Consider the following 26,601-nt stretch of genomic DNA (forward strand, 5'->3'; position numbering starts at 1 on the left):
TTCACGGTGTATTCCTCAGAGAAATAAACACTTTTCCAACAAGAAAGAGAGTTGCAGTTAATGAAATTAGATTAAATATATTGTCAAGTTATGTTTGTTCAAAACAAAGCTGTGAATGTGTACTGCACTAAAATAAATGTTTCTAATGAGATTTTCATCAAAAAAAGATATCTGGTAAAATATATTTTTTGTTTAGAAGTTTTTGTTTATTGATCTCCTTAAATATATTTTTAATGATATGCAGTGTTCATGTCATTTGGTGCGACCAATAATAACAATAACTGTATTAAATTAAAAATAAAATCTCATTCCTGTGACTGAAATATTAATTACTGATACTGTAATTTTAAGTGATGGTATTTTTTAAATATTTTTATCAGTTTTATTCAATTTACAGAGAAAATGAATAAATTAACTACATATAAGAAGGGGATTGTGACATTATAGAGCCAAATATATATTATTTACAAAAACCCAAAAGAAAAGTAAATACATTGTATCTAAAACCTTTATTTTACTGAGAACTTGCAAAAACTGTTAAGCATGTTAAGGAAATTAATTAATTATAAAATAAATTATGGTCGCACCACATGACATTTTGTAAGGCCACAAACAGTTTATGTAGCTGAAAAAACACTAAAATCATTTAATTTGAAAAAACTACATTCATTTTTGTGTACTCAGCATTCTTAATGTTTGAACAATGCCAATAAATGTACCTGGGTCATCCCGTCTGTCTGTGTGTCCCTCCGGTCAGTGACGTCACTACTCAGAGGGAGGCCCCTTCCTGCAGATCGGTTATAAAGGGGCGGAGCTCCGGGGCCCCCTTTCCTCCGGTGCACAAGCGTTGCATTAAAGTGCGTTTTTTACCCACCAAACAGCTTCAGCTTCACCAAAAGGAACGTCAGTGTCACTGAGTTAAATCTCGTTTTGTAGCTTCTCTGTCAGAGTTTGCCTCCTTTTCTTCCTGCAGTCAGGACGTATTAATATTAATGAGCGGCGTTTCACTGACCATTTATAGGCAACTGTGGGCGTTTGGAGGGTCGGACATGGAGCTCCCTCACATGCCCCACATTTCAAGTTGATTGCGATTTATAAAGGGAACTTGCTTACAAGTGTGCGTACGCACGGTTTTATAAGTCTGAATATTTTTTGGCGGACGCCATTTTTGGCTTTTGTGGACAGTTTTATAAATGAGACCCCAGGACTGTAACGGTGAGGCTGTTCCATGCCACCAGTAACGTTAGCTGGGGCATCTTTCAGGTAGTCTTCGGGGGCTTTCACACCTACCTCGTTTGGTCCGGACTTTCGGACTTTTCAGTTTGGTACGAACCAAAATTGCAGGTGTGAAACCTCCCCCGGACCACGGTCCGGACCAAACAGACGGAATTTGGTCCGACCAAAAGAGGTAGTCTCGGTCCGGATCAAACTGAACCGTGGTTTGGTTCGTTTCTGGTGTGAAAGCATTTTGTGGATGGTTCAGACTTTCAGACTATTTACAAGAAGTTTGGCGGTTGCCGTTTAAACTGGAAACAAGTAAATGCATGGAGAAATGCATTGAAATAAGGACACAAATATAAATCTCCCATGACAGCTGATCTTTAGATACAGACGGCCACAATAGAAGCACACTGCCACCCATCGCTCTGGTCTCTGCTCAAACGGAGGTGCAGATTGTTTGCTGTCTTCTCCTCCTGTCCTGTTGGCGACAATATAATGTCAGGTAAAGTCCTTTAGTGCGGTTGCAGAATTGCAGTGTGAAACCAAACCAAAACTAACCGAATGTATCAAAACATGAACTTTGGTTCGGACCTTGGTGCAGACTTTCAGGTGTGAAAGCCCCCTTAGTAGCATCCTTTGGGCTTTGCCACTGGTAGATTTATGAGTTACGCTGTTTATATTCTTTCTCGGGAAAGTATAAAAAAAAATCTATGAACCATTAACAACTCATATATAAATGGTTTGTCAGTAAAATAATACTTCATTTATAAATTGTGAACCGATCATGTATAAAGTATGAAAATACAATTATTAAGCACATTATAGATGAGCTTATTAATAAAGAATACAACATGTTTAACTCTGTTTATAAATGACTTACTAATGTGTATTAATGTAAGAACAATGGTTTATAAATGATGAATTCCGTATTTACTAATACTTCACTAATGCTTTACAGTGTGTAGTTATTATAAAGTGCTATATTTCTTTGTTTCTGTTGGTTTCAATGTGTTTTCACAAATAATGTCTGATCACTGATATTGATCCTTCAGAACACACACACACACACACACACACACACACACACACAGACACACACACAGACACACACAGACACACACACACACACACACACAGACACACACACACACACAGACTGGCCTGAGATCAGCAGCATGTTATTGATCTGTGTTGACATGAATAGGTGTATGAATGTTGTGCTGACATTTGGATGATGTCTGTAGAAGGCTGACATTATGATGATCCACAATAACACAATGACAAAGTCCCTCTACTCATTTTAGGGAAAAGCTCATTGATTAGGACATAGTAATGTTGAGCTCCACATTTAAAACCTGAACACATCTGATTGGATTAGAAATGGATTTTTATCTCCATCATTTATTCTTTATTCAGATTGTGGCGCTGCAGTTTGTCAGAGATCAGCTGTGCTTCTGTGGCCTCAGCTCTGAAGTCCAACCCCTCCCATCTGAGAGAGCTGGACCTGAGAGACAACAAGCTGCAGGATTCAGGAGTGAAGCTGCTGTCTGATCTTGTGGAGAGTCCACACTGCAGACTGGAGACTCTGAGGTCAGTAGAGGGTTGGAGTCAGTCCATGCTGGTTTCAGCAGTATTGTACTAAACACAGTTAGTATCAAAGCAGAGATCCAGTATTTCCTGTAAATCTCCAACCTTCTCAGCGGCTGCTTTCCTCAGTGAAGCTGTGAGAGGAGAATGGTGACAGGCTTCAGGATGGGACAGAAAGACAGACAGAGAGAGAGAGAACAGGCAGTGATCATGTGTTTGAGTTGATGTGAAGACGACTGTTGTTGTTGTGTTCATGTCTCCAGGAAATAAAGCTGGATTCCAGCTGACAGCATCACAAGATGTATAGAGACAGTGGTCCTCATTCATCAAACTGTCGGACCATCAAATCTGATCTCAAAGTGTTTGTTCTCTCATTTCAACACTAAACTACTGATCAGTTCATCTTTGTCACAGCTCTGAGATCAGTCTGACTGAAGCCTGCAAATCACTGGCTCTTATTTCAGAGAACCATCATTACATTTAGTAACCATGTGGTCTTTCTACAGAGCAGAACCTCTGCTGAAGTCCAGTAAGCACAGCTGATGTTTAGCTGTTGTAGGACCTTTAACATCATATATATATCTGTCCATGTGTCTTTAGTTTGGTCCAGATGTTTTTAGAACAGACTCCATATTTACAGATTTGTCCTGTAATATTTCCAAAGTAGCTGAAATCTTCAAATGTGACTGAGCGGCTGGTTTTTAACAGCAGTAAATCCATCATTCCAGTGAGCAGTGAATATCTCTCTGTCTCTGCAGTCATGATGCGTTCAGGGACTCTCAGCACTTTATTTCCACTGTGGACTTGAGTGAAACCTGCAGAGTAAACAGAGCTGATGGCCAAAGTCTCTGCAGGTCTCAGTGTGTTCACTCCAATACGTTAACATGAGAGCTGAAAGGAAGCTGGCTACGCTACACAGCCGCTCCACTTCTGGTCTGAACAGGACTGAAGTCCCTGCTGGTCTTTATACTGGATGTGCTGCATCACTGACTGACAGCTGATGAAGGGAGTCTCTGTAAACTCTGATTTATGACTTCTGCTCTCTGTCTTCTTCTCTCATCAGCTGGAAGCCAACTTTACGGTGGTAAACATGAGAAAGGTGGAGGTGTTGAGAGAGGATCAGCTGTGTCCTGATGATCCAGAGAGGTTGAAGCAGCAGCATCAGCTTGTGTGTGGAGAGGCTCTGACTGGGCCATGTTACTGGGAGGTAGAGTGGAGAGGAGAGCTTCATCCAGCAGTGACTGACAGAGGAATCCCAACAGTGCTGCAGTCTGAACTGCTCTGAGATCAGCTCCACTGTCAGACACAAAGTCAAGTCCACCATCCTCCCTGTGTGTTCCTCTGGATGTGACAGAGTATCATCAGTGGATCTGGACTGCTCTGCTGCTGCTCTGTCCTTCTACACAGTCTCTGCAGACACACTGAGACTCCTCCACTCCTTCTGCTGCACACTCAGACACCTCCTCCACCTGGACCTCCACCTGGACCTCCACCTGGACCTCCACCTTTATTTGCGTTCTTGTTCTTGTTTATGTTCTTATTTCAGATGAATCTGCAGACTAAACCAGTTGTATTAATGCAATGTCCACCGTTACTCATACATTCAGGGACTGCACACAGCCAAATAAAGTACACATTACATCTGAAGAAAAATCTCCTCCTGCTTCCAAAAATGTAAACATGTAGGCTTTTTTGTCGGTGTGCTGTAAACTGTTTTGTCTGATTTTGCTGGAGATGGGACTAGATGACATATATTAATAGCCAGTCTTCTCGCTGATGACCTCGTTTGCTTATGTAGGTCATGTTGGGGCCTCAGTATTGCATTGAGACTGTTTCATAACCAGTTAAAAACTCTGTCCAAAATGTCATTTTTAGCAGTTTGATGAAAATGTCTACTGCTCCCCAAAAGCAAGTAAATGAGATTAAATCACCTGTTTTGTGTTATTTCTTTTCCACTTCTAAGACGGTCCACCGTGCCCCGGTTCTACGGCAGGTTTCCTTTTCTTCACTTTGAAATATGAATATTCAGCCTGTAAGCCTTGTACATCTTTCTATTTTGTTAATCAATAAATCAAGTAAACATGTGTTGATGCTCAGGTCCTTGCGAGTGAATTTCTGACTGGAACACTGTCACAGAATCTCTATGTAGAAACACTGACAGTATTTGCGCTCCGTGTGCTTCCTTTCTCTGTCTCTGTAGAAACGTGGCATGTGCAGGATCATTGACCTGCAAAGCTCAGGCCAAGCACATTCTATTGAGTCCACACACACACAGCAGAATCAGCAGACACATCAGGATGAAGGGAAAGCGTCGAGGCAGCAGAAACCTTTAAAGCCTCGTCTTTTGTCCGGCCGGTCGGGACCTCGCCCCTCGCTCGCCCCCCTGCCGTATATATTGGGGTGTCCAACTTTTTCTCTGTTACACTGTGTGTGTGGTTGCGGGCCAGGTTGGACAACATCCAGTGGGTAAACATGTCGCAGTACTCTGGAAAGGTGAGTAAACCGGCGGCAGCAGCTGTACAACGCTGGGGGGGGTAATGATCTGGAGATCACCGGGCTCCTGTGGGGAAACTGGAGTGAGCCACTGGGAAGCATTTTATTCAAAGAATCAAAAAAGATTAGAACTTTTTCCTACAAACTGCCGTCTTTAAAACTTTACTTTTAATGAGTTTGGGGTGTTAGAAATCATTTCAGAAATTCGCTTCAGATTCAGGTCAAAATGTCTTGTTCCTCTGTATTACACTGTAATATAAAGTACATTACAGTAAAAGTATAAAGAGTCGCCTGCATTTAAATAGCTTGATTTCTGAATGGAGTTTGGTGTGATGTTCTTGCTGTACTGACTGGGATAGCAGCTGAGCAGTTCTGAAAGAAATATTCTTTTTATTTATTTAATTTAATTTTAATTTGAGGATGATGTCTTATTTTTGATAAAGTCTTTAAGACACAAAAAATGTTTAAGTTGCTTGTTTGTTATTCTCTTCACAATCGTCTCTGCCTTCATTTAAAGGCCTGATCTTAAAAGCAGGCTGATAAAACTATTCTCCGCTTGTTTATTGACTGTAGCTGCTAGTTAGGAACGTTACTCCCTGCAGATCATACATTTAGTTTTGCTGTTATTTAAAAAAAGAGCTGGAACCAGTTGTTTCAGCTCCCAGTTTAACCATCAAAACCTCCAAATTCCCTCTCGCTGTTTATTGTTGCTGAGTTTTATGAAACACGGTGAGTGAACAGTTCAGGTAACATCTGGAGAAAGGAAACAAAGAAAACAGAAGGTTATTACTCGCTAATGTGTCGACTATTTTGTCAGTTTAAAGAGTAACTTTAACAACTTTCTCTAAATCTTCTCTGTGCTGATCGGCTGCAGTGATGTAGAAGTGTAGTCCAGGGTGTGGTCAGTACGGTGTGACATCACAGCTGGGCGTGGTTACAAGTGCAGCAGGGAGGACAGACGAAACTTAATTAATTAAAGGGAAACGTTTAAATATTATATATTATTATTACTTCATTCCTACCTGTTCTGACTGTATTGTTATCTTGTTTGGTGTCATGCAGTCACGGTCTGGAGTTACATGAATCTGCATCTGATCCTGGTTCACGAGGAACTAAACTAGATAAAGTGTGGAATCATTACAAATAACACATCGAGACTTCCTTGGACAGCTGGTTGTTGATCATTTAATCACCTTTGTGTGCCTTTAAGTGTGCATCAGACATTCTGCACTCTGCTTTTCCTACAACTAAACTCCCACAAACAGGAAAAGTTTCTAGACATGTGACGGGCAGGTTTGTGGCAGCAGAGGCGGTCGACAGGAGAGCGCTCACGTCTTTTTCTTCTCCTCCAGATTACCTTCTACGAGGGGAAATGCTTCACTGGCAGGAAGCTGGAGGTCAGAGGTGACTGTGATAACTTCCAGGACCGCGGCTTCATGAACAGGTGAGAAGGAAAAACAACTATTTTAATCAGCTCTCAGGTTTTTACTCTAGTTCTTAGTTTACTTTAATGAAACTGGAATCCAACACTTTAGTACAGAGAACTGTACATTTTCACCAAAGTGTCAGCTTTAGGAGACACTGGTTCCTTCCAGCTCCCAGATTTACCCACACAGTAATGTTGTGGGGGCTAATTTTTTAATTTCATCAACAGGTGTTTACGGTTTATTTACCAAAATAATGTTTTTCTGTTCTAATTCACTCTTTTCCTCTTTGCCGTTGGGCTGAACCTTTTACATTAAAGCCCACCTATAAGGTCAAAGTGACTGAATTAATGCTGTGGAAACTGACATTATAGTGAAATATTGAGACAACAGGTGATGGAGGAAGTGTTGAGTTTGCATTATAATAAAGGCCTCTGAGACTGTTTCAGATGTTCTGGTGCGTCATTTCTAGACGCTGACACTGTGTATTTTCAGGGTGAACTCTATCCGTGTGGAGAGCGGAGCCTGGATCTGCTACGACCACCCCGACTTCAAGGGCCAGCAGTACATCCTGGAGCACGGCGAGTACCCCGAGTTCCAGAGGTGGAACTCCCACAACGACCACATGGGATCCTGCAAGCCCATCCGCATGGTAAACACCTCTGAGGGGCTTTCATTCTTTCACACTGAACCAGCAGGTCACACATTTCACTGTGAGCGACATTTCGGTTCATGACGAGTTTGTTTTTCATTTGCAAGAAATTCACAGCAGATATTATGGCATCTCCCCTGTCCTCTAGCACCACCCCCGTCCACAACAAGGTTTCTGCAGAGTTACAGCAGTAGTAGACTTTTTACCACAAGAATACAATTTAATACCTGTTTCATGAACAAAGGATAATTTGTTATTATATGGCAGGTTTGTAACAATAATTCCTAAAAAGAAAAAGGATGGATAAATCTAATAGTATGCCGCTCTGAGCTTTCTGTAGTGACGGTGCAGCTGCAGCACCATCCACCAAACCACCATGCGATGTTCTTCCAGAGGATGAACCCTTTAGATTTAGGCTTTTATTTTTAGAAGATTTAGATCCATTACGCCCCCAAATTTGGCAGCTCATTCCCCGTCCTGGGCAGAAAGGAAATTTGCTGACGTCTACATTTCTTATAATTTTCCATAAAACCCGTTTTGTTTGCCAGAAGTAGAGCTAATGCGTCAGTTGCTACTACTAACAAGTTAGTCACAGTAACCTCCAGTGGGAAACGTGGAAGGAGGCACGAAGCTCAGCTGGAGGAAACACAACTGCAGTGTAATGTTTGCCCTCTCTCAAAGACTAACGTTTCCTCTCTGTCAGCACGGCGAGCACTACCGCATCGAGCTGTTCGAGGCCTGTAACTTCTCCGGTCAGTGTGTGGAGATCTGCGACGACTGTCCCTTCCTGCAGAGCCGCGGGTTCTCCAAGAACTGCATCAACTCCGTCAAGGTCTACGGAGACGGAGCGTAAGTTTAACACGCACATAACGATCGATTCATCCAGGTTCTTGAATTCATCGCACATCATACGTCAACTTTGACTGTGGGAAATTGTTACGGACATTTTAATAAATAACCAATATGTTTTTTTTCTCTGCGCCTTCAGCTGGGTGATGTACGAGGAGCCAAACTTCCGCGGCCGCATGTACATCGTGGAGCGTGGAGACTACTGCAGCCATAACGAGTGGCAGGCCCAGAACCCCAACATCCAGTCCATCCGCAGGGTCGTCAACTACTTCTAAACCCTCACCCCTGACCCCCGACTCCCCCTCAACCTCCCTCTCCAGTGACTTCTATCACCACTGTAATCATGTACAATAAATAAATCCAGACTTAAATAAGAAAACTGGTTTTTTATCAAACACTTTCTGTGTGTGTTGTTTTGTGTGGCCGCACTTCACTGAACATTCAACAGAAAATACGACCCGACTTATCAAAACCGTTTCAGTTCTGCTGCGAAGACACAAACTGTGCTCCTGATAAAACAACTAATCAGATGTAATAACACTTCAGTTAACAGTATAGGCTGCTATCTAAATTCTTTATTTCAACCATTATGAATATCACTTGTATAAAAAGTAGGCTTTTGGATAAGATATCAATTCTGAATAATTAATTTGATCTAGCTCTGGGAGAGACAGAGAAAGAGAGAGAGATACTACCTGCTGAATGTTACCATAGTTATATCAAATTTGATTTAGCCATTTAGACTTTTTTGATGGGTGGACCCTTACCAATATAAATATTCAAGGAATGTTCTAACTTTGTAATCACTTCGTCTCTTTTTTTATCATGCCAGTAAATCTGAATGAATTATCTTTGGTTCCCGTAAAATGATTGAATTGTGGAGAATTTAACAGATACAACGATGTTTAGCTTGTCCATCGTGACAAAAGTTAAACACCTTTATTTGTATGTATGATCTAAGCATCTTAGCTCAAGCGGGAAACTCGGTGGACTTTAAGAGACTTAATAGATCCAAAGAACTAACTAAAAACCTAATTGCCTCTAATTGAAACGTGTGTTTATTTGTCAAATTATGTAGCCACACCAAGCTAGTAAAATGGACAGGCGTCTAATTGGGAAAAGGCTCTTTTGACTCTTTGGCGTTCAGGCTCAGAGTAATTTATCACAGAGTGAAATTATGTAAATGGGGTTTAGTTGCAGGAGGGATTAAAATCAAACTAACAAGGTGTGTGATTTGGGATAAAAGGCGGGAGGATGTAGCCTAAAAGGAGAATGATAGACGGCTGTGGAAAGATTCAGACCCATATTGTTTGGTGTGGACGAGGTTATAAGATATTGTAATTATTTTTATTAAAAATAAAATAAAAATCCAGACACACCAGTTAATTTGTCAAAGTGCATGACTAACTTACTGATACACAAATAAGCACGCCACAGAAGCAGCATGTTTTTACTTGTTCAGAGTTTAAAGTCAGAATTCTGACATAAAATTCAGAATTCAAGTTACATTTTCATGTCAAAATGCAATCAGAATTCTGTCTATTATTAGAATTATGAGAATAAAGTCAGATTTATGAAAATCTTATTTGACTTCTGACTTTTAAGTGAGAATTCTGACTTTACAATTTTCAGTCTGATTTTAAAGTCAGTTTCCATGTAAAAATAAAGTCCGAATTCTAGGAATAAATTCCTAATTATGACTTTTGACTCCGAATTCTGACATAATTTTTATGTGAAGATTTTACTTGAGTTCTGAGTTAAAAGTAAAAATGTACAAAATACAAATTTCACATAGAGATAGTGAAAATTCTAAGAAAGTCAGAACACTGACTTAACTCAGAACTCCAATACAATTTTCACATGAAAATAAAGGCAGAATTCTGAGAATAAAGTTAGAATAAAATCAAATCTGACTTTTTCTTTCATAATTCTGACTTTAAACTCAGAATTCAAATATCATATTCACATAAAAATGAAGTCAGAGTTTTGAATTGAATCTCAGAATTCTGACTTAACAGTCAGAACTCAAATACAATTTACACTCATTCTGAGTTAAAGTCAGAATTTGAGTTTAAAGTCAGATTTTTCAAATTTTCTTTCTCTTTTCTAACTTTATACTCTTTAGATTTCTGCCTTTATTTTCATGTGAAAATTGTATTTCTCAGATTATTCCCAGAATTCTGATTGAGATGACGTTTGATTAAAGACAATAGTGTGAAACTAACCAGAAACAACATAGAGACAAACTTTAGATCAGCTGGCGCTTCATTCATCTTTCAACATTCAGGGCAGAGCCTGAAATTAACATCATGATTAACTGCAACATTTACCTCCGTTACAATTAAATCTTATGAAGTACACTTGAGAGTAAGAGTTACGTAACATATTAAGTTTGCTAAAACAGGAAAATTAATTTATTTTTTTTACATCTTTAATGAACTTTGAGGTGCTTGCGTGTTTCCACTGTATGCTACTTTATACTTCACTACATGTATTAAAAGCTACTTTGCAGATTCAGATTATTAACAGGAAATAATCAACTAACACAAGATGATGAATTATTACAGATTAAACTAACGTCCACCTTCACCTGCAGCAACATTAAAGTGATGAACACATGAAAGCATCAATAATTATAATCTAGTAACAACATGTATTATTCTGCAGAATGAGTACTTTACTCAGATATCTCATTAGACATTAAAGTAAAGAACAAAACAAACATCAGTGCTAGGCTAGCAGTTTCCACCTGCTTCCAGTCTTTGTGCTAAGCTAGGCTAACGGCCTCCTCTCTGTGTTGTAGAGTTATAACTGAGGGTTATTAGAGTTATTCTGAATCTGCTTTTCATCACATGACAGTAAATTGAATATTTCGTGTTACTTAAAGCTGATTTTAATTCATTTGGGATATATTGATTTCCTGTGATCATCTGTGAAACTAAACAGGCCTGATTATCCAGCTCATCTGTGTAATAACTGTCTGATGTCACCGTGCAGAACTGATTCTTTCCCCTGCAGACCTTTACATTCAGTTACTATGTCAGAGGATTTCTAAATGTCGGACTCTGCTGCACATCTGACCTGAAGAGGAGGAAGTACTCAGATCCTTTACTGCAGTAAATCTACTAGTACCACGCTGTAAAAATACTCTGTTACAAGTAAAAGTCCTGCAGTGAAAATGTTACTTGTGTAAAAGTACGTGAGTATAAAGTATTAAAGCAGTGAAACTATTACAGGTTCTTCTTCCTCCTCATGAACAGTTTAGCATCAGACTGCAGATCTTTTCCTTCATGAACTGACTGTTTGGTTTGTAAAGATTCTGCCGTCACAGTTACCCAGAGCCCAAAGAGACGCCTTCACAAGATTAACGTTAGGAGTAACTAAAGCGCTCAGATCTGTTAGAAATTAAACGTTTACTGTCCAATGTTTTTTCATATCGTCAGTTCACATTTTGTCATCGTGCCGGAGTAAAACTCTGACAGAGAAACGTCTTATTCTCCTAAAAGTAGCTTTGAAAATACCCAGCGAGTGTTGGTGTGCAGTGTTGGCCAAGTTATATATATTATATATATCATTTCTGCTGCAGCTCGCGGGTATAATATTACTGATTCTAGACACGGCTGGCGTGGAGCTGCAGGATATAATGCGTCGGCGGGTCGGTGGAGGTCTGCGGTTCGTCCCTGTGCAGCCCTGCTGTTATGAAGAAACCCAGCTGACTGAGACACATCAACACAAACAAACTTTATTGGCTCCGTCAACGTGAGACAGTCCAGAGAAATCCTCAACAAAGACATGAACTGAATTTAAATTAAAGTTAAACTTAGGTCACAAACATCAGGCGTCTTTTAAGAAGCAGCGATTTCATAATAAACACGTCAGAAGCAAACGCCGGCGGCCTGAAGACGTTTAAATCAAATAATGAAACCCGGTCAATGATTCTTTAGGAGATCAAACACTTTGGAACTAAATCTGTGACCTGAGCTGAACTCACGAACCACAAACTGATCTCTGCTGGTCGTCTCTGAGGTTCAGCCGCTCGGCCTCACGCGGAGTCTCGGGGGTTAAACTGCTGCTGCTGCGGGACGAGTGACGCTCTCTGCGGGCGAGCGCGTCACACCGTGCGCGCGCGTCCTCGGCTCAGGTAGCTCTTCATGGTGGCGATGAGCTCGCTCTCCTCGTCCAGCGTCAGGTCCAGGTAGTCCTCCTCGTGACGGGAGATGTCCTCCAGCACCTCGTTCACCAGCTCGCTGTCCGCTGAGGACAAAGCACAGGGTTTAAAGGAAGTTTGTAACCTCGACTCACTGTGTTGATGTGCAGGACTGGTCGGACACGCTGCGACGTTCTGTTTTAGCTGGTTCAGATTAAATAACGTTAGCTTGCCTGTTAACGCCGAGCAGCTGGAAACCACCTGATATAGCTGTAAGTTATTTTCAGGCTTAAGTATCAACAGCAGTCTGAGGACGAACCTCTAACATTTACTACACGCTGATCTTTCTTAGTCTGTGACAATCCGGCAGAAATCATAGATCCCTCCACAGAAGAATCCCACCGCTCTGCCTGAGCAATATAAATAATATTCTCTTCGTCTCTTCCACCACAGACAAACAGGATTTTCACATCGCCCCCCTGAGGAGAAACCTCCTACCCTCCCTGCTTGGTAACCATGGCAATGATGTTTAGGAACAGGCCGCTACAGATGACCAGTCCCTGAGTCAGAGTTCCTTTCCTAACTTTAGATAAGCGTCCTGACTTCTACTTTTCCACCAGCTCGTGTTTGCTAACTCCTTTAATCCACATTGTCGCTCTTTAATTGCTTCAGGCAGAACTTCACTGATCTACCGATGTGTTTGATGACAAACCCTCGTTAGTAGGAAGGCTGTAAGTCTCGTTATGTAAGATGCTGCGAAGGCTCGATGGAACAAAAGGATCCTAATGTAAGTTCAAGAGACACATGGGTCCTACCTGTGGAGGTGGAGGAGGTGCTGGGCTCCTCAGAGGAGGGCGAGGAGGAGGAGGTGGAGGGCGGGGACATGGACAGGAGCTCCGGGGAGAGGACGCCCTGGTTGTCCAGCAGCAGCTGAGTGGCCGACTGGACGTCTCCGCCCGTCAGCCGGAGCGCCGCCTCGGACGCGTCCCTGTCAAAGCCCAGGTACAGCAGCTGCAGGGACACACAGGAGGACGGATCAATCGCACCCTCTGATCGCCGATTAGCTCTGCGGGACTAAATGCCGCTCCGTACCTGCTGCAGGCGCTCCGGACCGCCCGTCCCCTCTGCGTTGTTGTTGGTGGTCTGAGCGGCGTGGGCGGAGTCCAGGAGGATCTGAAGAACAACACAAAACTGTTAGCTGCTGAGGCAGACCGGGATCTGCAGCGACCCACGTGCGGCTTTAACAGAACATGGACGGAGACAGAGACACTGACTGCGTAGGCCTTGTCCACGTCCCCGTCGGCGTGGTGCAGAGCCGTGGCGGCGTCCCTCCTGGAGTAGCCGAGCTCTGCGAGGGTGGAGATCACCTCCATCCTCCTGCTCCTCTTCTGCCGCTCCCTCTGCTTCAGCTCCTCCCGCTCCTGCTCCACACAGCAACACAACACGTTATTAAAGCAGCAGCAGCAGACGGCCTGGCGGGGGGTCCGGCGCCGAGACGACACGGCGGCACGGACTGATCCACAACCAGAGAACAACCTGGATCAAGGATCAAGTTAAACAAAGGTCTTCTGCTTTAACCTCTGCACGCTCTCAGGCTCCCACCTTCGTCACGAAAAACCATCAAACCAACAAACAACAAGAAAACATCCCAGCCAAGATCAGCAGGAATCATTTCCTTCACCTGGAGAAGTGATCAGGTGACGCTGCGCCCTGGGGTTCAGCTGAGCGTCAGTGTTACCTGTCTCTGGTTGCTGATGTGGATGGCGGCCTCCTGCAGGTCTCCCTGACAGGCTCTGAGGCCGAGCCGAGCTTCTCTCTCGCTGAAACCCAGAGTCATCAGCTGATCCATCTTCTCCGAGTCCGGACACAGACGGCTGTACAGAGACTCCACCTGAGACACAGACGGGTGGTTTTCAGGACTCCTGACTGGCTGGAGAACAAATCTAGATCACCGGCTTCAGATAATCATGCACGGATTTCCAATCGTAAAGTAGGCGCTGTGTTGTTTCAACATTTACGTGGTCAAACTGTATGCTGCCATGTTGCTGCCACAAGGAATTGTGGGACGGCACAGAGAGAGAGAGAGAGAGGCGGGGCTCGCCGCTGTGTTTACCTCAGGTGTATCTGAGTGCGGGAGAAGAGAATTGTGAGGAAGGTCCAAAGCATATTTAAAATGTATAATAATCATGTTCCTGGTGTTTAAAACCTGCGGGTTAAAGGTGAACAAAGTTCACAACGATGCCTGCTCGACCGCTCGCCCGTCGTCTATCGGCCCAACCCTGATAGGTTCTGCTCAAAGTCAAAGTTTTTGACATAATAAATCGTGTATATGTGAACGAAACGGAAAGATCTCTGCAAGTGTCCTCCAGAAGGCGTCGGAGTGACAACGAAATAACTGAAAGAGACGCCGGGACAAGCGGAGTCTACGTCACAGCTGGGACGTCCAACGCTACTCCTGATGACTCGTTTCCTGCTTTAGCTAACTGGCTATAATGTTGCTATGGTGATGTCTGATGGGAGAGAGAACGCGGCGCCACGTCTCCTCTTCTTCGCTGCGGCGTTGTTATGTAATGTAACGAATGCAGGGCAGCTTCACAGCAAACAGAGCTGCTAATGCTAAGCTAAGCTAGTGTAGGCGTTACCTTGGCCAGCTGGTGTCGGGCCTGAGCGTCGTTCCCCTCGATGTAGGACAGCAGACTCTGCAGGAGGTAGAGCCGCAGGAACAGCACCTCCTCTCTGCCCGTGTTGCCCTGAGGACACACACAGGTCAAATTACTCTACAGGTTCAGGCGTCGGCCGGCGTCCCCGGAGCGTCTGGGCCAGCTGCCTGACCTTGATCATGAGCAGCCTCTGCTGCTGCTCCCCGTAGCACTGCAGGAAACAGTCCTCGGCCCTCTGCAGCCGGCTCCTGCCGTCGTCCAGGCAGGACAGGGCCTCCAGAGCTCGGTAACACCACACGATGTCCAGCTGCAGCACGGCGAAGTTATCCACCGAGCTGAGCAGCGCCGAGCCGCACTTACTGCAAACACACACACAGAGGTCAGCCACGCCGGCGTGCACGCCACGTACAGGAGGACAGATACGCTGACGGGACAGCGGGGATTCAGGAGTCGATACTGAGAGCAGCTGAACGCCACGATCCCTGATGAAAAACTAACACACAACATTAAACGTCATCAACATAAAGCGTCACAGTGACATCAGAGCGTGCGCTACCTGAACTGCTGGTCGGCCTGCAGCAGGTGACACAGAGCGTTGTCGAACTGCTTCTTCTTCATCAGAGAGCGACCTTTCTCGTGGAAACCCATGGCGAGGATCAGGGCCTGATGCGCAGAGACACACATTAGATTCTGATGAACCTGGACCCGGACTCCTCGGGCGCTCTCCCTCCTCCTCCCTACCTTCTTCTCCTTGTGGGGGATCTTCAGCGGGTTTCCTCTCTGGTCCGCGATCTCCAGGACGGGCGTGGTGTCCGGGTCCTCGCTGCCGTCTGGCGGGCAGAGAGGCGTTAGAGCAGAGACTCCTCCCACAGCCTGATCACAGACAGACGGACGGACGGACGGACGGACGTTACCTCTCTCAGACAGGATCTGGAAGCCCTTCTGGGTCCTCTGGATGCTCTCGTTCTGGTTCTTCTTCTTCTCCTCTTCCTCGCTCAGCTGCTGCTTCAGCTCGGCGTCGCTCACCTTCAGCACCATCACCTTGCTGTGGTTCTTCACACCCTGCGTCTCCAGACTCTGGTCTAAAGCACAGAGACATTACAGAGACCACATGACTACTAACCATTAGTCCCAGTGCTGCACCTCCATAATTCAGCACCTCCTGCCTTCAGTCGATGACCTCAGTTGGCGCTTCTTTGTTAAATATTATCTACCTCTGTTGTACCTCAGGTCTTTAAGGACGCGGTTATTAAACCACTTCTTAAAAGCCTGCTCTTGATCCAGGGGTTTTAGACAGTTACAGACCGATATCTCACCTCCCTTTCATTTCCAAAATCGTGGCAAATCAACTCTGTGAATTCAGAGAGCACTGGTGAAACTCTCTAATGATCTTTTAACATCATCAGATAAGGGACTAGTCTCTTTACTGGTCTTGTTAGATCTCAGTGCGGCATTTGATACAGTTGACCACCATATTTTACTACAGAGACTTGAACACTTGTACATCTGTATTAAACGAACTGCTTTAAACTGCTTTAAATCCTACTTATCAGATCGCGCCCAGTTTGTACATCTGAACGATGAGTCCTCTCTGCACAGCGTCACCCATGGAGTTCCACAAGGTTCAGTCCTTGGACCTACATTATTCACCTTGTATATACTTCTGCTAGGTCATACCATCAGGAGCCACAGTATAGATTTTCATTGTTATGCTGATGATACTCAGTTTTACCTTTCTATCAGACCTGACGAAACCAACCAGTTAGCTCGGCATCATTTGCACTGGCTCCCGGTTTAAAATACTTCTCCTTACATACAAAGCCCTTAATGGTCAGGCACCATCCTGTATGACAGAACTCCTTACACCATGCTGCGCCACCAGAACAGGGCTGCTTGTACAGCCGAGGGCCTCCAGATGTAGAATAGGAGCCAGAGCCTTTAGCCATCAGACCCCTCGGCTGTGGAATCAGACCCCTGTCTGGGTTCATGAAGCAACCAACATTTCCATATTTAAGAGTAGGCTAGAAACTTTGGTTTTTAGTAAAGCTTTTAGTTAGGGACGGGTTTTCTGTATTTTGAGAGACTGCTTATAGTTTGGGTTAGGGTATTTTATGAAGTTTTATACATTTTAATTGTTTTATTTTATTGTATCTAATATTAGTTTTATAATTGTGTATTTTATTGTTGTTTTTTAATGTGTGTTTCTTATGTGTTGTCAGCCTTTTTTATCCAGTTCTGCAAACTTTACGTGTCTCTGTCTTCTGTAAAGTGTACTGGGACCACACAGCTGCTGATTTTACACTTCATCCATCATAGGCGAGAAAACGTTTCTTTTTCACATCTAAGAAATCAGAAAATTTACACTTTTCTTAAACAACGTCTCAAACCGAACAGATCGATGATCAAAAAAGTTGCAGACTGATTTAATAGTCGATCGTTAATCTCTGAATGGCTGCAGCTCGACTCCACAGACAGAGTCTCAGCTGCCGGCGTCTGGACTCACCCACACACAGAGTTTTCCCGTTCAGGATCAGTTTGATGGATTTGAGGCCGAACTCCTCTCCGATCCTGCAGCAGAGAAACAAACACTGTGTGTTAGAGTGTGTGTTAGTGTGTGTGTGTTAGTGTGTTAGAGTGTGTGTTAGAGTGTGTGTTGGTGTGTTAGAGTGTGTGTTAGTGTGTTAGAGTGTGTGTTAGTGTGTGTGTGTTAGAGTGTTAGAGTGTGTGTTAGAGTGTGTGTTAGTGTGTGTGTGTTAGTGTGTTAGAGTGTGTGTTAGTGTGTTAGAGTGTGTTAGAGTGTGTTAGAGTGTGTGTTACAGTGTGTGTTAGAGTGTGTGTTAGAGTGTGTGTTACAGTGTGTGTTAGAGTGTGTTAGAGTGTGTGTTACAGTGTGTGTTAGAGTGTGTTAGAGTGTGTTAGAGTGTGTTAGAGTGTGTGTTAGAGTGTGTGTTAGAGTGTGTTAGAGTGTGTGTTAGAGTGTGTGTTACAGTGTGTGTTAGTGTGTGTGTTGGTGTGTTAGAGTGTGTGTTAGAGTGTGTGTTAGAGTGTGTGTTAGTGTGTGTGTGGTGTGTTAGAGTGTGTGTTAGAGTGTGTGTTAGTGTGTTAGTGTGTGTTAGTGTGTGTGTGTTAGAGTGTTAGAGTGTGTGTTAGTGTGTTAGAGTGTGTGTTAGTGTGTTAGAGTGTGTGTTAGTGTGTGTGTGTTAGAGTGTTAGAGTGTGTGTTAGAGTGTGTGTTAGTGTGTGTGTGTTAGTGTGTTAGAGTGTGTGTTAGTGTGTTAGAGTGTGTTAGAGTGTGTTAGAGTGTGTGTTACAGTGTGTGTTAGAGTGTGTGTTAGAGTGTGTGTTAGAGTGTGTGTTAGAGTGTGTTAGAGTGTGTGTTACAGTGTGTGTTAGAGTGTGTTAGAGTGTGTTAGAGTGTGTTAGAGTGTGTGTTAGAGTGTGTGTTAGAGTGTGTTAGAGTGTGTGTTAGAGTGTGTGTTACAGTGTGTGTTAGTGTGTGTGTTGGTGTTTAGAGTGTGTGTTAGAGTGTGTGTTAGAGTGTGTGTTAGTGTGTGTTTGGTGTGTTAGAGTGTGTGTTAGAGTGTGTGTTAGTGTGTTAGAGTGTGTGTTAGTGTGTGTGTGTTAGAGTGTTAGAGTGTGTGTTAGTGTTTAGAGTGTGTGTTAGTGTGTTAGAGTGTGTGTTAGTGTGTGTGTGTTAGAGTGTTAGAGTGTGTGTTAGAGTGTGTGTTAGTGTGTGTGTGTTAGTGTGTTAGAGTGTGTGTTAGTGTGTTAGAGTGTGTTAGAGTGTGTTAGAGTGTGTGTTACAGTGTGTGTTAGAGTGTGTGTTAGAGTGTGTGTTAGAGTGTGTGTTAGAGTGTGTGTTAGAGTGTGTTAGAGTGTGTGTTACAGTGTGTGTTAGAGTGTGTTAGAGTGTGTTAGAGTGTGTTAGAGTGTGTGTTAGAGTGTGTGTTAGAGTGTGTTAGAGTGTGTGTTAGAGTGTGTGTTACAGTGTGTGTTAGTGTGTGTGTTGGTGTGTTAGAGTGTGTGTTAGAGTGTGTGTTAGAGTGTGTGTTAGTGTGTGTGTTGGTGTGTTAGAGTGTGTGTTAGAGTGTGTGTTAGTGTGTGTGGTGTGTTAGAGTGTGTTAGAGTGTGTGTACCTGTCCACCACCTCCTGCACCAGCACGTCCAGCCTCGTCTCCAGGTGGCTCTTTGTCTTTGGGTCCTGAAACAAACAACAGTTTCTCCGTCAGTCACTTCCTGTTTCCTCTTCTGAGGATCAGCTGTGACGCTCAGAGGAAACCAGACCTCCCAGAAAGGTCATCGTATTCTTTCACAAAATGTTTGTCACAGAGAAAGAAAATCTGAATTTGGCAGGAACAAAACAATCGCAGCAGTAACTAACAGTGCAGCTTTAAATCATCGTGCAGTTGTTTGTAAAGTAGGCTCTGCAGCAGCTGAACAGTAGCACAGGTTAGGCAGCAGGACGCCTCAGCAGCTCCTCCCCCTTCAGATTAAACAGAAACGAGCGAACCTGCACTGAACAGAACAACATGTGACCGACCTTCCGGCTGTCTCGGGGCAGCAGCAGCTCCAGCGTGGCCACGTTCGTCTCTCTGAACGTCTTGTTTCCTTTCCCTCTCTTCACCGCCTGCGCCCGGATCGCCTCCAGAGCGCCGCCGACCTCCGACACCTGCAGGCACAGCAAGAGGGCGTAGCGCTCCGCCAGCTCCTGCCACGCATCAACACCACAGAGGTCAAAACGCAGTACAAGATATTTATACTTTATTCTAAATCTGTTACTTAGTTTATTAGTTACATATTTACACGTATAAATTAATGAAATAAATAATATATTTAATATATCATATTTACCAATGTAATTACTGATCTGACCACCTTTTTATCAGATATTAATATCAGAGGGTTAATGTGTGTGTTAATTATTTATTTATGTGTTTTTATAATATGTTAAATGTATTCCAGAATCAGAGGTTGTTGCTGTTACACATTACTAATGAAAGAGAAATAATAAAACTGCGGCAGCAGCGGGGTTGGTCTCCAGAATAACGCTGCGTCCTGCTGACCTGCATGTGCCGCAGGCCCGGCTGGTTGTCGTCCTCGGTGTACGGCGGGTTCCACAGCTGGATCTTCTCCTGCTTCAGCTGGTTCTTCAGCTTGGCCTCCGTGTTCTGCTCCGCCATCGTGTCTGAAAGCAGCGACAGAGGACTGGAGGTGATTACTGTCGGCTAAAGAGAAGAAAACACGTTCTGCTGGTGTAGAACAGAAAGCTGAAGGTTTTTAAAGGATCTTTATTGTCGCGCGTCTTTGGCTCCACCGGCTGGTTTAGAACCACATTATTAAGAGCTGGTGTGTGGACGTGGTCTGCAAGTGGGACGACCTCAGAGGGACATGAGCCTCTCTACACTTCTTTAGGATAAAACAGGATGTTTATTTAAGGAGAGTTCGTGACGCTGTCCTGAGATCTACGTGGTTGGATCAGCTGACCCTGGAGGTCTGACTCTGTAGTGGACCTTCACCCTGTCACTCGTTGTTCCTTCCTGTCTGTGACCCTGATCGGGTCTCAGCTGACCGGCCGGACCGGTCTGGGAAACTTCTCAGGGGGAGACCCAACGTGACTCACACCGCCCAGGTGCATTGTGGGAAATGCAGGCTCGCTTTCTTTTTTAAATCTGTCTCCAAACTTGAGTTTTACGGCAGAGCTCAGACAGGAGCAGCAGGTCGGGCTCTTGAACGTGTCGTGTTTGGCCCGTAGGAGCCTCGACCAGCTGCTCGGTGTTCGGACTTTCCCCCGTGATGCTGCTCAGTGACGCAGTTGGTTTCTAACTCGCAGCTGACTGACACGAGCTGCAGGTTTAGGTCTCCAGCCGGGAGCAGGTCTCTCGGAGCGGCTCGTTAACGGGAGAGGACGAGCGGCCACGTACCTGTTCGCTCCTGAAACCGGCTCTGGCTCCGCAGGACGGCAGCTTCTTGTTGTGTTTGGGCTCCGAACAGAGGAGGAGGTCTCACTCCGGCCACGTTTCCGCTTCCGGGGAACGTCAGCTGCGTCACCTGCGTCAGGCGAGATAGACGATCTTTGATGAACTACGGCGCCGTATGAGGGTCAAATTTATCTATAAAAAATTGGTTATGATTTATTTATTTATTTAATATTGCACAAAAAAAGACAGTTCTGTTCTATAAAACATGAAATACTGATAATAAAAGTACTTTATATTAATTGTATTAATTTTCAGCAGTAAAAGAAAAAAATAATTTTGTAACAAGATGTCTGTGAAGGTTCTCAGTCAAGAGACCGTATTAATAATAATATGGACTATCCGGGGAAATGTTATTGTCATTTATGTCTTTTTATGTATTACTGTTATACTTCTGTTTGTTCCACTATATTCATAATTATTTATTTATTAATTTAATATTGGACAAGCAGAAAGTTTTGTTCAATAAGACATGAAATCCTGTTTCAACTGGAGCAAATCTGACGCTTTATTTTCACTGATAACACTAAACACTTAAAGACTGAAGAGTTAACGTTCATGTTCATGTGTTTATTTACTGGCAGGTCAGGAGCAGCAGTAATTAAATATGTAATATTGATTCAAATAAACAGATATGAACAATTTTTAAATGTTTTAAAGAAAAAAACATTGATGAAATTGTCACAGCGGAGATAAAATAAAAATATAAATGACATTATATTTTATTTAAACTTTATTTCACCAGGGAAGTTAGTTATTCACAACTTATTAAATTTCTTGGTATTGATCTCAGAGAGTCACGTGTTGACTGACAGCTGGAGCTCTTCTGTTCCTCAGAAGGACGAGTACATCCCCAGCCTCCGGGCGGCCTCGGAGATCCTCGGGGCCTTCCTGCTGGGGAACGGGTGGTAGTTCTGGTTCTGGTGGACCCCCGTAGAGGAGCCCACTCCTCCTACGCTCACCCCTCTGGTGAACCGGAGGGCCGGGGCCGAGAACTTCCTGGAGGGGCCGCCGGTCTGCAGGGCGGCGTTACTGGTTCTTCTCTCGGCGACCCGGTTCTGGTTCTGGCCCTCGTGGAGGCTGGCGGTGGAGCCGCTGGGGGAGCAGGAGGCGACGGGGTGGAGCTCCCATCGGAGCTGGTGAGGGAGCCGGCGGCAGAACGCTCCTGTTCATCGGACACGGAAACCTGGACCGGATCCTTCTGGGAGCCTCCTCCGGGTCTCTCGGAGGATCCAGGATCTGGGTCTCCTCTGGACCTGCTGAGGAGCTCTTCTTCTTTGAAGGAGCTGCAGGGAGACGTTTCTCTGGAGCAGCCAGGTGGATCTGAAGGTGAATCCACATCCTGACGGGGGACCCCGGCCTCAGAGGAAGACGAGGACCGCCTGGAAAATAAAGATGGAGGAAACTGTCAGCCTTTTTCTCACGGGTCCACGAGACGTGTGGGGAACATGCTCAGACCGATCCCAGAGGACCTGAGGACAGAACAGTTAGACCAGGTACCAGGACTGACAGGACCCAGGAAGAAACCAGCTTCCTGAGCCGGGTCATGTGGTTCCACCTGATCCACCTGAGTGTTTCACGGCGTCTGACTGACCTGGAGGAACCGCTGGTGTTTGCTGTTTCTGAGGACGAGGCTGGGAGCAGCGCGGGGAACCCGGGGCAGGAGCGCCGGTGGAGGTCCAGGTGGACGTGCCAGGGGTCGTAGGTCGTCGGGTCGGGGTCAAAGGTCACAGCCGGCGGCGAGCTGCTGTTCGGTTCCCACGGCGACATTAAGCCCTGAGTGACGGGGATGATGGTGACGGCCTCCGACAGCTCCTCCGAGACTGGAGGGAGAGGAGGAGAGAGGAGGAGGAGAAGAGGAGAGAGAGAGAGGAGAGAGGAGAGAGGAGGAGGGAGGAAGAGAGAGAGGGAGAGAGGAGGAGAGAGGAGGAGGAGAGAGGAGGAGAGAGGAGGAGAGAGAGGGAGAGAGGAGGAGGAGGAGGGGAGAGAGAGAGGAGAGAGGAGGAGGAGAGAGGAGAGAGGAGGGAGGAGGAGGAGAGAGGAGAGAGGGGAGAGGAGGATAGAGAGAGAGGAGAGAGGGAAGGAGAGAGAGGAGGAGGAGGAGAGGAGAGAGGTGAGAGGAGGAGAGAGGAGAGAGGAGAGAGAGGAGAGAGGAGAGAGGGAGATAGGAGGAGAGAGGAGGAGGAGAGAGGAGAGAGGAGGGGGAGGAGGAGGAGAGAGGAGAGAGGGGAGGAGGAAGAGGAGAGAGAGAGAGAGAGAGGAGGAGGAGGAGAGGAGAGAGGAGAGGAGGAGGGGAGGAGGAGGAAGGAGAGAGAGGAGAGAGAGGAGAGAGGAGGGGGAGGAGGAGGGGGAGGAGAGAGGGGAGAGGAGGGGAAGAGGAGGAGAGAGGAGAGAGGGGAGAGGAGGAGAGAGGAGAGAGATGAGGGGAGAGAGGAGAGGAGGAGAATATACCACATTCTGTACTGTACATTTAAGTACATTAAAACCTCCTTGACACATTAACAAGCCAACAGTGAAACTACAGTATTAAAGTAGCAGTTACATCACAGCCAGAGCAGTAAAGCTGCCTTTAAAGCTTCAGTGCTGCGAATGCTTTTATTTTGAAATCTCTGACAGGAAGTCTCTGTTGGCTTGACACGATCCCGAACAGAGAAGGAATCAACTTCACGCAGTTTAAAACAAACATTTTCTCCCTGAAACTAACTTTTCCCTCCACCAACATGTTCCCGCCTGTATCGCTTCATGTTCCAGCACTTTCCTCAGCGCGACGTGAGTTTGATCCTCACCTGTCCTGAACAGAAGCACCTGAGTGTGTCTCCTCTGTCTCTCTCTGGTGCACCTGTACTGTTCCTGAGCAGAGACACGTCCATGTTCCTTCGGCTCTGCCCTTCCTCTCCTGCACACTCCTCCTCCTCCTCCTCCTCCTCCTCCTCCTCCCTTCCTCTCACCAGCCGCTCCTTCTTCCTGATCCCTGCAGGAGAGACTCAGGTGACCTTTGACCTGCAGACACTGCAGCGTCTTTATCTGTCTTTAGGAAAATACTATTTATAATATATTTTAAAGAACTACAAATCTGTCCTAATTAAAGTCTCTAGTATTATTCACATGCATCTGATGAGTCACTGGATGAAATAGATATTTTTATGCACATGAAATTGAATAAGTGATTGTTTTCAACACTTTTACTGCAGTTTTCTTCTTATTTTCTTCTAATAATCGTTAGAGCATTTAAACTGCGTGTTGTGCATTTAAATGCGTGTTGTGTGCATTTAAACTGCGTGTTGGGTGTATTTAAACTGCGTGTTGTGTGCATTTAAACTGCGTGTTGTGTGCATTTAAACTGCGTGTTGTGTGCATTTAAACTGCGTGTTGTGTGCATTTAAACTGCGTGTTGTGTGCATTTAAACTGCGTGTGTGTGCATTTAAACTGCGTGTTGGGTGCATTTAAAACTGCGTGTTGGGTGCATTTAAACTGCGTGTTGTGTGCATTTAAACTGCGTGTTGTGTGCATTTAAACTGCGTGTTGTGTGCATTTAAACTGCGTGTTGTGTGCATTAAACTGCGTGTTGTGTGCATTTAAACTGCGTGTTGGGTGCATTTAAACTGCGTGTTGGGTGCATTTAAACTGCGTGTTGGGTGCATTTAAACTGCGTGTGTGTGCATTTAAACTGCGTGTTGTGTGTATTTAAACTGCGTGTTGGGTGCATTTAAACTGCGTGTTGTGTGCATTTAAACTGCGTGTTGTGTGCATTTAAACTGCGTGTTGTGTGCATTTAAACTGCGTGTTGGGTGCATTTAAACTGCGTGTTGTGTGTATTTAAACTGCGTGCATTTAAACTGCGTGTTGTGTGCATTTAAACTGCGTGTTGTGTGCATTTAAACTGCGTGTTGTGTGCATTTAAACTGCGTGTTGTGTGTATTTAAACTGCGTGTTGTGTGTATTTAAACTGCGTGTTGTGTGCATTTAAACTGCGTGTTGTGTGCATTTAAACTGCGTGTTGTGTGCATTTAAACTGCGTGTTGTGTGTATTTAAACTGCGTGTTGTTAAACTGCGTGTTGTGTGCATTTAAACTGCGTGTTGTGCATTTAAACTGCGTGTTGTGTGTATTTAAACTGCGTGTTGTGTGTGTGATTTTCACCCTCCAGCAGCTCCCCGCTGGGCGTCACACAGCAGCAGCAGCAGCAGCAGGACATCCTGTTGGCATCAGCAGCAGACACACCTGCTCAGTATACCAGCCTCCACCTCCTGCATGAAATGGACTCGCGGTGTGTTTAAAACCCGCTCAGACGGACACAACTTGCTCCTGAATGGGTCTGGATATGGTGAAACCTGCAACAGCAGAAGGTAAATGAGGCGTTCGGGCCGCTGGAGGCAGAAATGAGGAGAAAACCGAACGGCGGTGTTTCTGCTGTGTTACCTGGTCAGCAGGAAGCTGGACTGATTAAAACTCACACAGTGCTGCATTATTCTCTGGCTGTGATTGGTGTGTAAACAGTGAAGGACGGTGCGTTGACCTTTTTGTTCACACAATCAGTTTTTTGACAGAGTGAAGAACAAACGCGGCAAACTCTTGATTAAGAGCTGTTCATTATTATTCAGAGCGTAATTAAACAGGATTAAAGTTCAGAGACAAGAGATCAAACTGTGAGCCAGCACATACCAGCTAAAACCAGTTTAACCAGTTAATACCAGTTTCACCATTAATACCAGTTTTACTGCACCAGTTTATACTGCACAGTGTAATCCAGTTTATACTGCACCAGTTTATACTGCACCAGTTTATACTGCACAATGTAACCAGTTTATACTGCACCAGTTTATACTGCACCAGTTTATACTGCACAATGTAATCCATTATACTGCACCAGTTTATACTGCACCAGTTTATACTGCACAATGTAAACCAGTTTATACTGCACCAGTTTATACTGCACCAGTTTATACTGCACAATGTAAACCAGTTTATACTGCACCAGTTTATACTGCACAGTGTGAACCAGTTTATACTGCACCAGTTTATACTGCACAATGTAAACCAGTTTATACTGCACCAGTTTATACTGCACAATGTAAACCAGTTTATACTGCACCAGTTTATACTGCACAGTGTGAACCAGTTTATACTGCACCAGTTTATACTGCACAGTGTGAACCAGTTTATACTGCACCAGTTTATACTGCACAATGTAAACCAGTTTGTACTGCACCAGTTTATACTGCACAATGTAAACCAGTTTATACTGCACCAGTTTATACTGCACAATGTAAACCAGTTTGTACTGCACCAGTTTATACTGCACAATGTAAACCAGTTTATACTGCACCAGTTTATACTGCACAATGTAAACCAGTTTGTACTGCACCAGTTTATACTGCACAATGTAAACCAGTTTATACTGCACCACTTTATACTGCACCAATTTATACTGTACAGTGTAAACCAGTTTGTACTGCACCAGTTTATACTGCACAGTGTGAACCAGTTTATACTGCACCAGTTTATACTGCACATTGTAAACCAGTTTATACTGCACCAGTTTATACTGCACAGTGTGAACCAGTTTGTACTGCACCAGTTTATACTGCACAATG

General features: G+C 44.5%; 2 protein-coding genes across 2 annotated transcripts; one reads left to right on the forward strand and one right to left on the reverse strand.

Moving 5' to 3' along the window:
- Positions 1-5,052: 5,052 nt before the first annotated feature.
- On the forward strand, positions 5,053-8,623 carry LOC119897239 (gamma-crystallin N-B). Its single transcript, XM_038710831.1, has 5 exons — positions 5,053-5,301; positions 6,654-6,745; positions 7,221-7,377; positions 8,081-8,226; positions 8,366-8,623. The coding sequence occupies exons 1-5, from the start codon at positions 5,281-5,283 to the stop codon at positions 8,499-8,501; spliced, it is 552 nt and encodes a 183-aa protein (XP_038566759.1). The 5' UTR covers positions 5,053-5,280; the 3' UTR covers positions 8,502-8,623.
- A 3,320-nt stretch (positions 8,624-11,943) lies between these two features.
- LOC119897247 (NEDD8 ultimate buster 1-like) lies at positions 11,944-21,102 on the reverse strand. Its single transcript, XM_038710841.1, has 15 exons — positions 20,954-21,102; positions 20,096-20,217; positions 19,573-19,740; positions 19,169-19,233; positions 17,537-17,601; positions 15,948-16,115; positions 15,775-15,863; positions 15,590-15,696; positions 15,206-15,392; positions 15,016-15,123; positions 14,112-14,264; positions 13,648-13,794; positions 13,466-13,546; positions 13,189-13,384; positions 11,944-12,480 (listed from the first exon to the last, which is right to left on the reverse strand). The coding sequence occupies exons 2-15, from the start codon at positions 20,210-20,212 to the stop codon at positions 12,338-12,340; spliced, it is 1,794 nt and encodes a 597-aa protein (XP_038566769.1). The 5' UTR covers positions 20,213-20,217; positions 20,954-21,102; the 3' UTR covers positions 11,944-12,337.
- Between the last annotated feature and the right edge of the window lie 5,499 nt (positions 21,103-26,601).

This window comes from Micropterus salmoides, unplaced genomic scaffold, assembly GCF_014851395.1.
Source record: "Micropterus salmoides isolate LMB-PRFRI ecotype aquatic unplaced genomic scaffold, ASM1485139v1 Ms_hic_scaffold_1, whole genome shotgun sequence".
Classification (NCBI taxonomy): domain Eukaryota; kingdom Metazoa; phylum Chordata; class Actinopteri; order Centrarchiformes; family Centrarchidae; genus Micropterus; species Micropterus salmoides.

Coding starts and splice junctions, on each gene's coding strand:
- LOC119897239 (XM_038710831.1), top strand. CDS start 5,281: ATGTCGCAGTACTCTGGAAAG. Junction 5,302..6,653: donor TGTCGCAGTACTCTGGAAAG/GTGAGTAAACCG, acceptor CTTCTCCTCCAG/ATTACCTTCTACGAGGGGAA. Junction 8,227..8,365: donor AAGGTCTACGGAGACGGAGC/GTAAGTTTAACA, acceptor CTGCGCCTTCAG/CTGGGTGATGTACGAGGAGC.
- LOC119897247 (XM_038710841.1), bottom strand. CDS start 20,212: ATGGCGGAGCAGAACACGGAGGCCAAGCTGAAGAACCAGCTGAAGCAG. Junction 19,234..19,572: donor TGCCCCGAGACAGCCGGAAG/GTCGGTCACATG, acceptor TGTTTGTTTCAG/GACCCAAAGACAAAGAGCCA. Junction 16,116..17,536: donor CGGGAAAACTCTGTGTGTGG/GTGAGTCCAGAC, acceptor TCTGTGCTTTAG/ACCAGAGTCTGGAGACGCAG.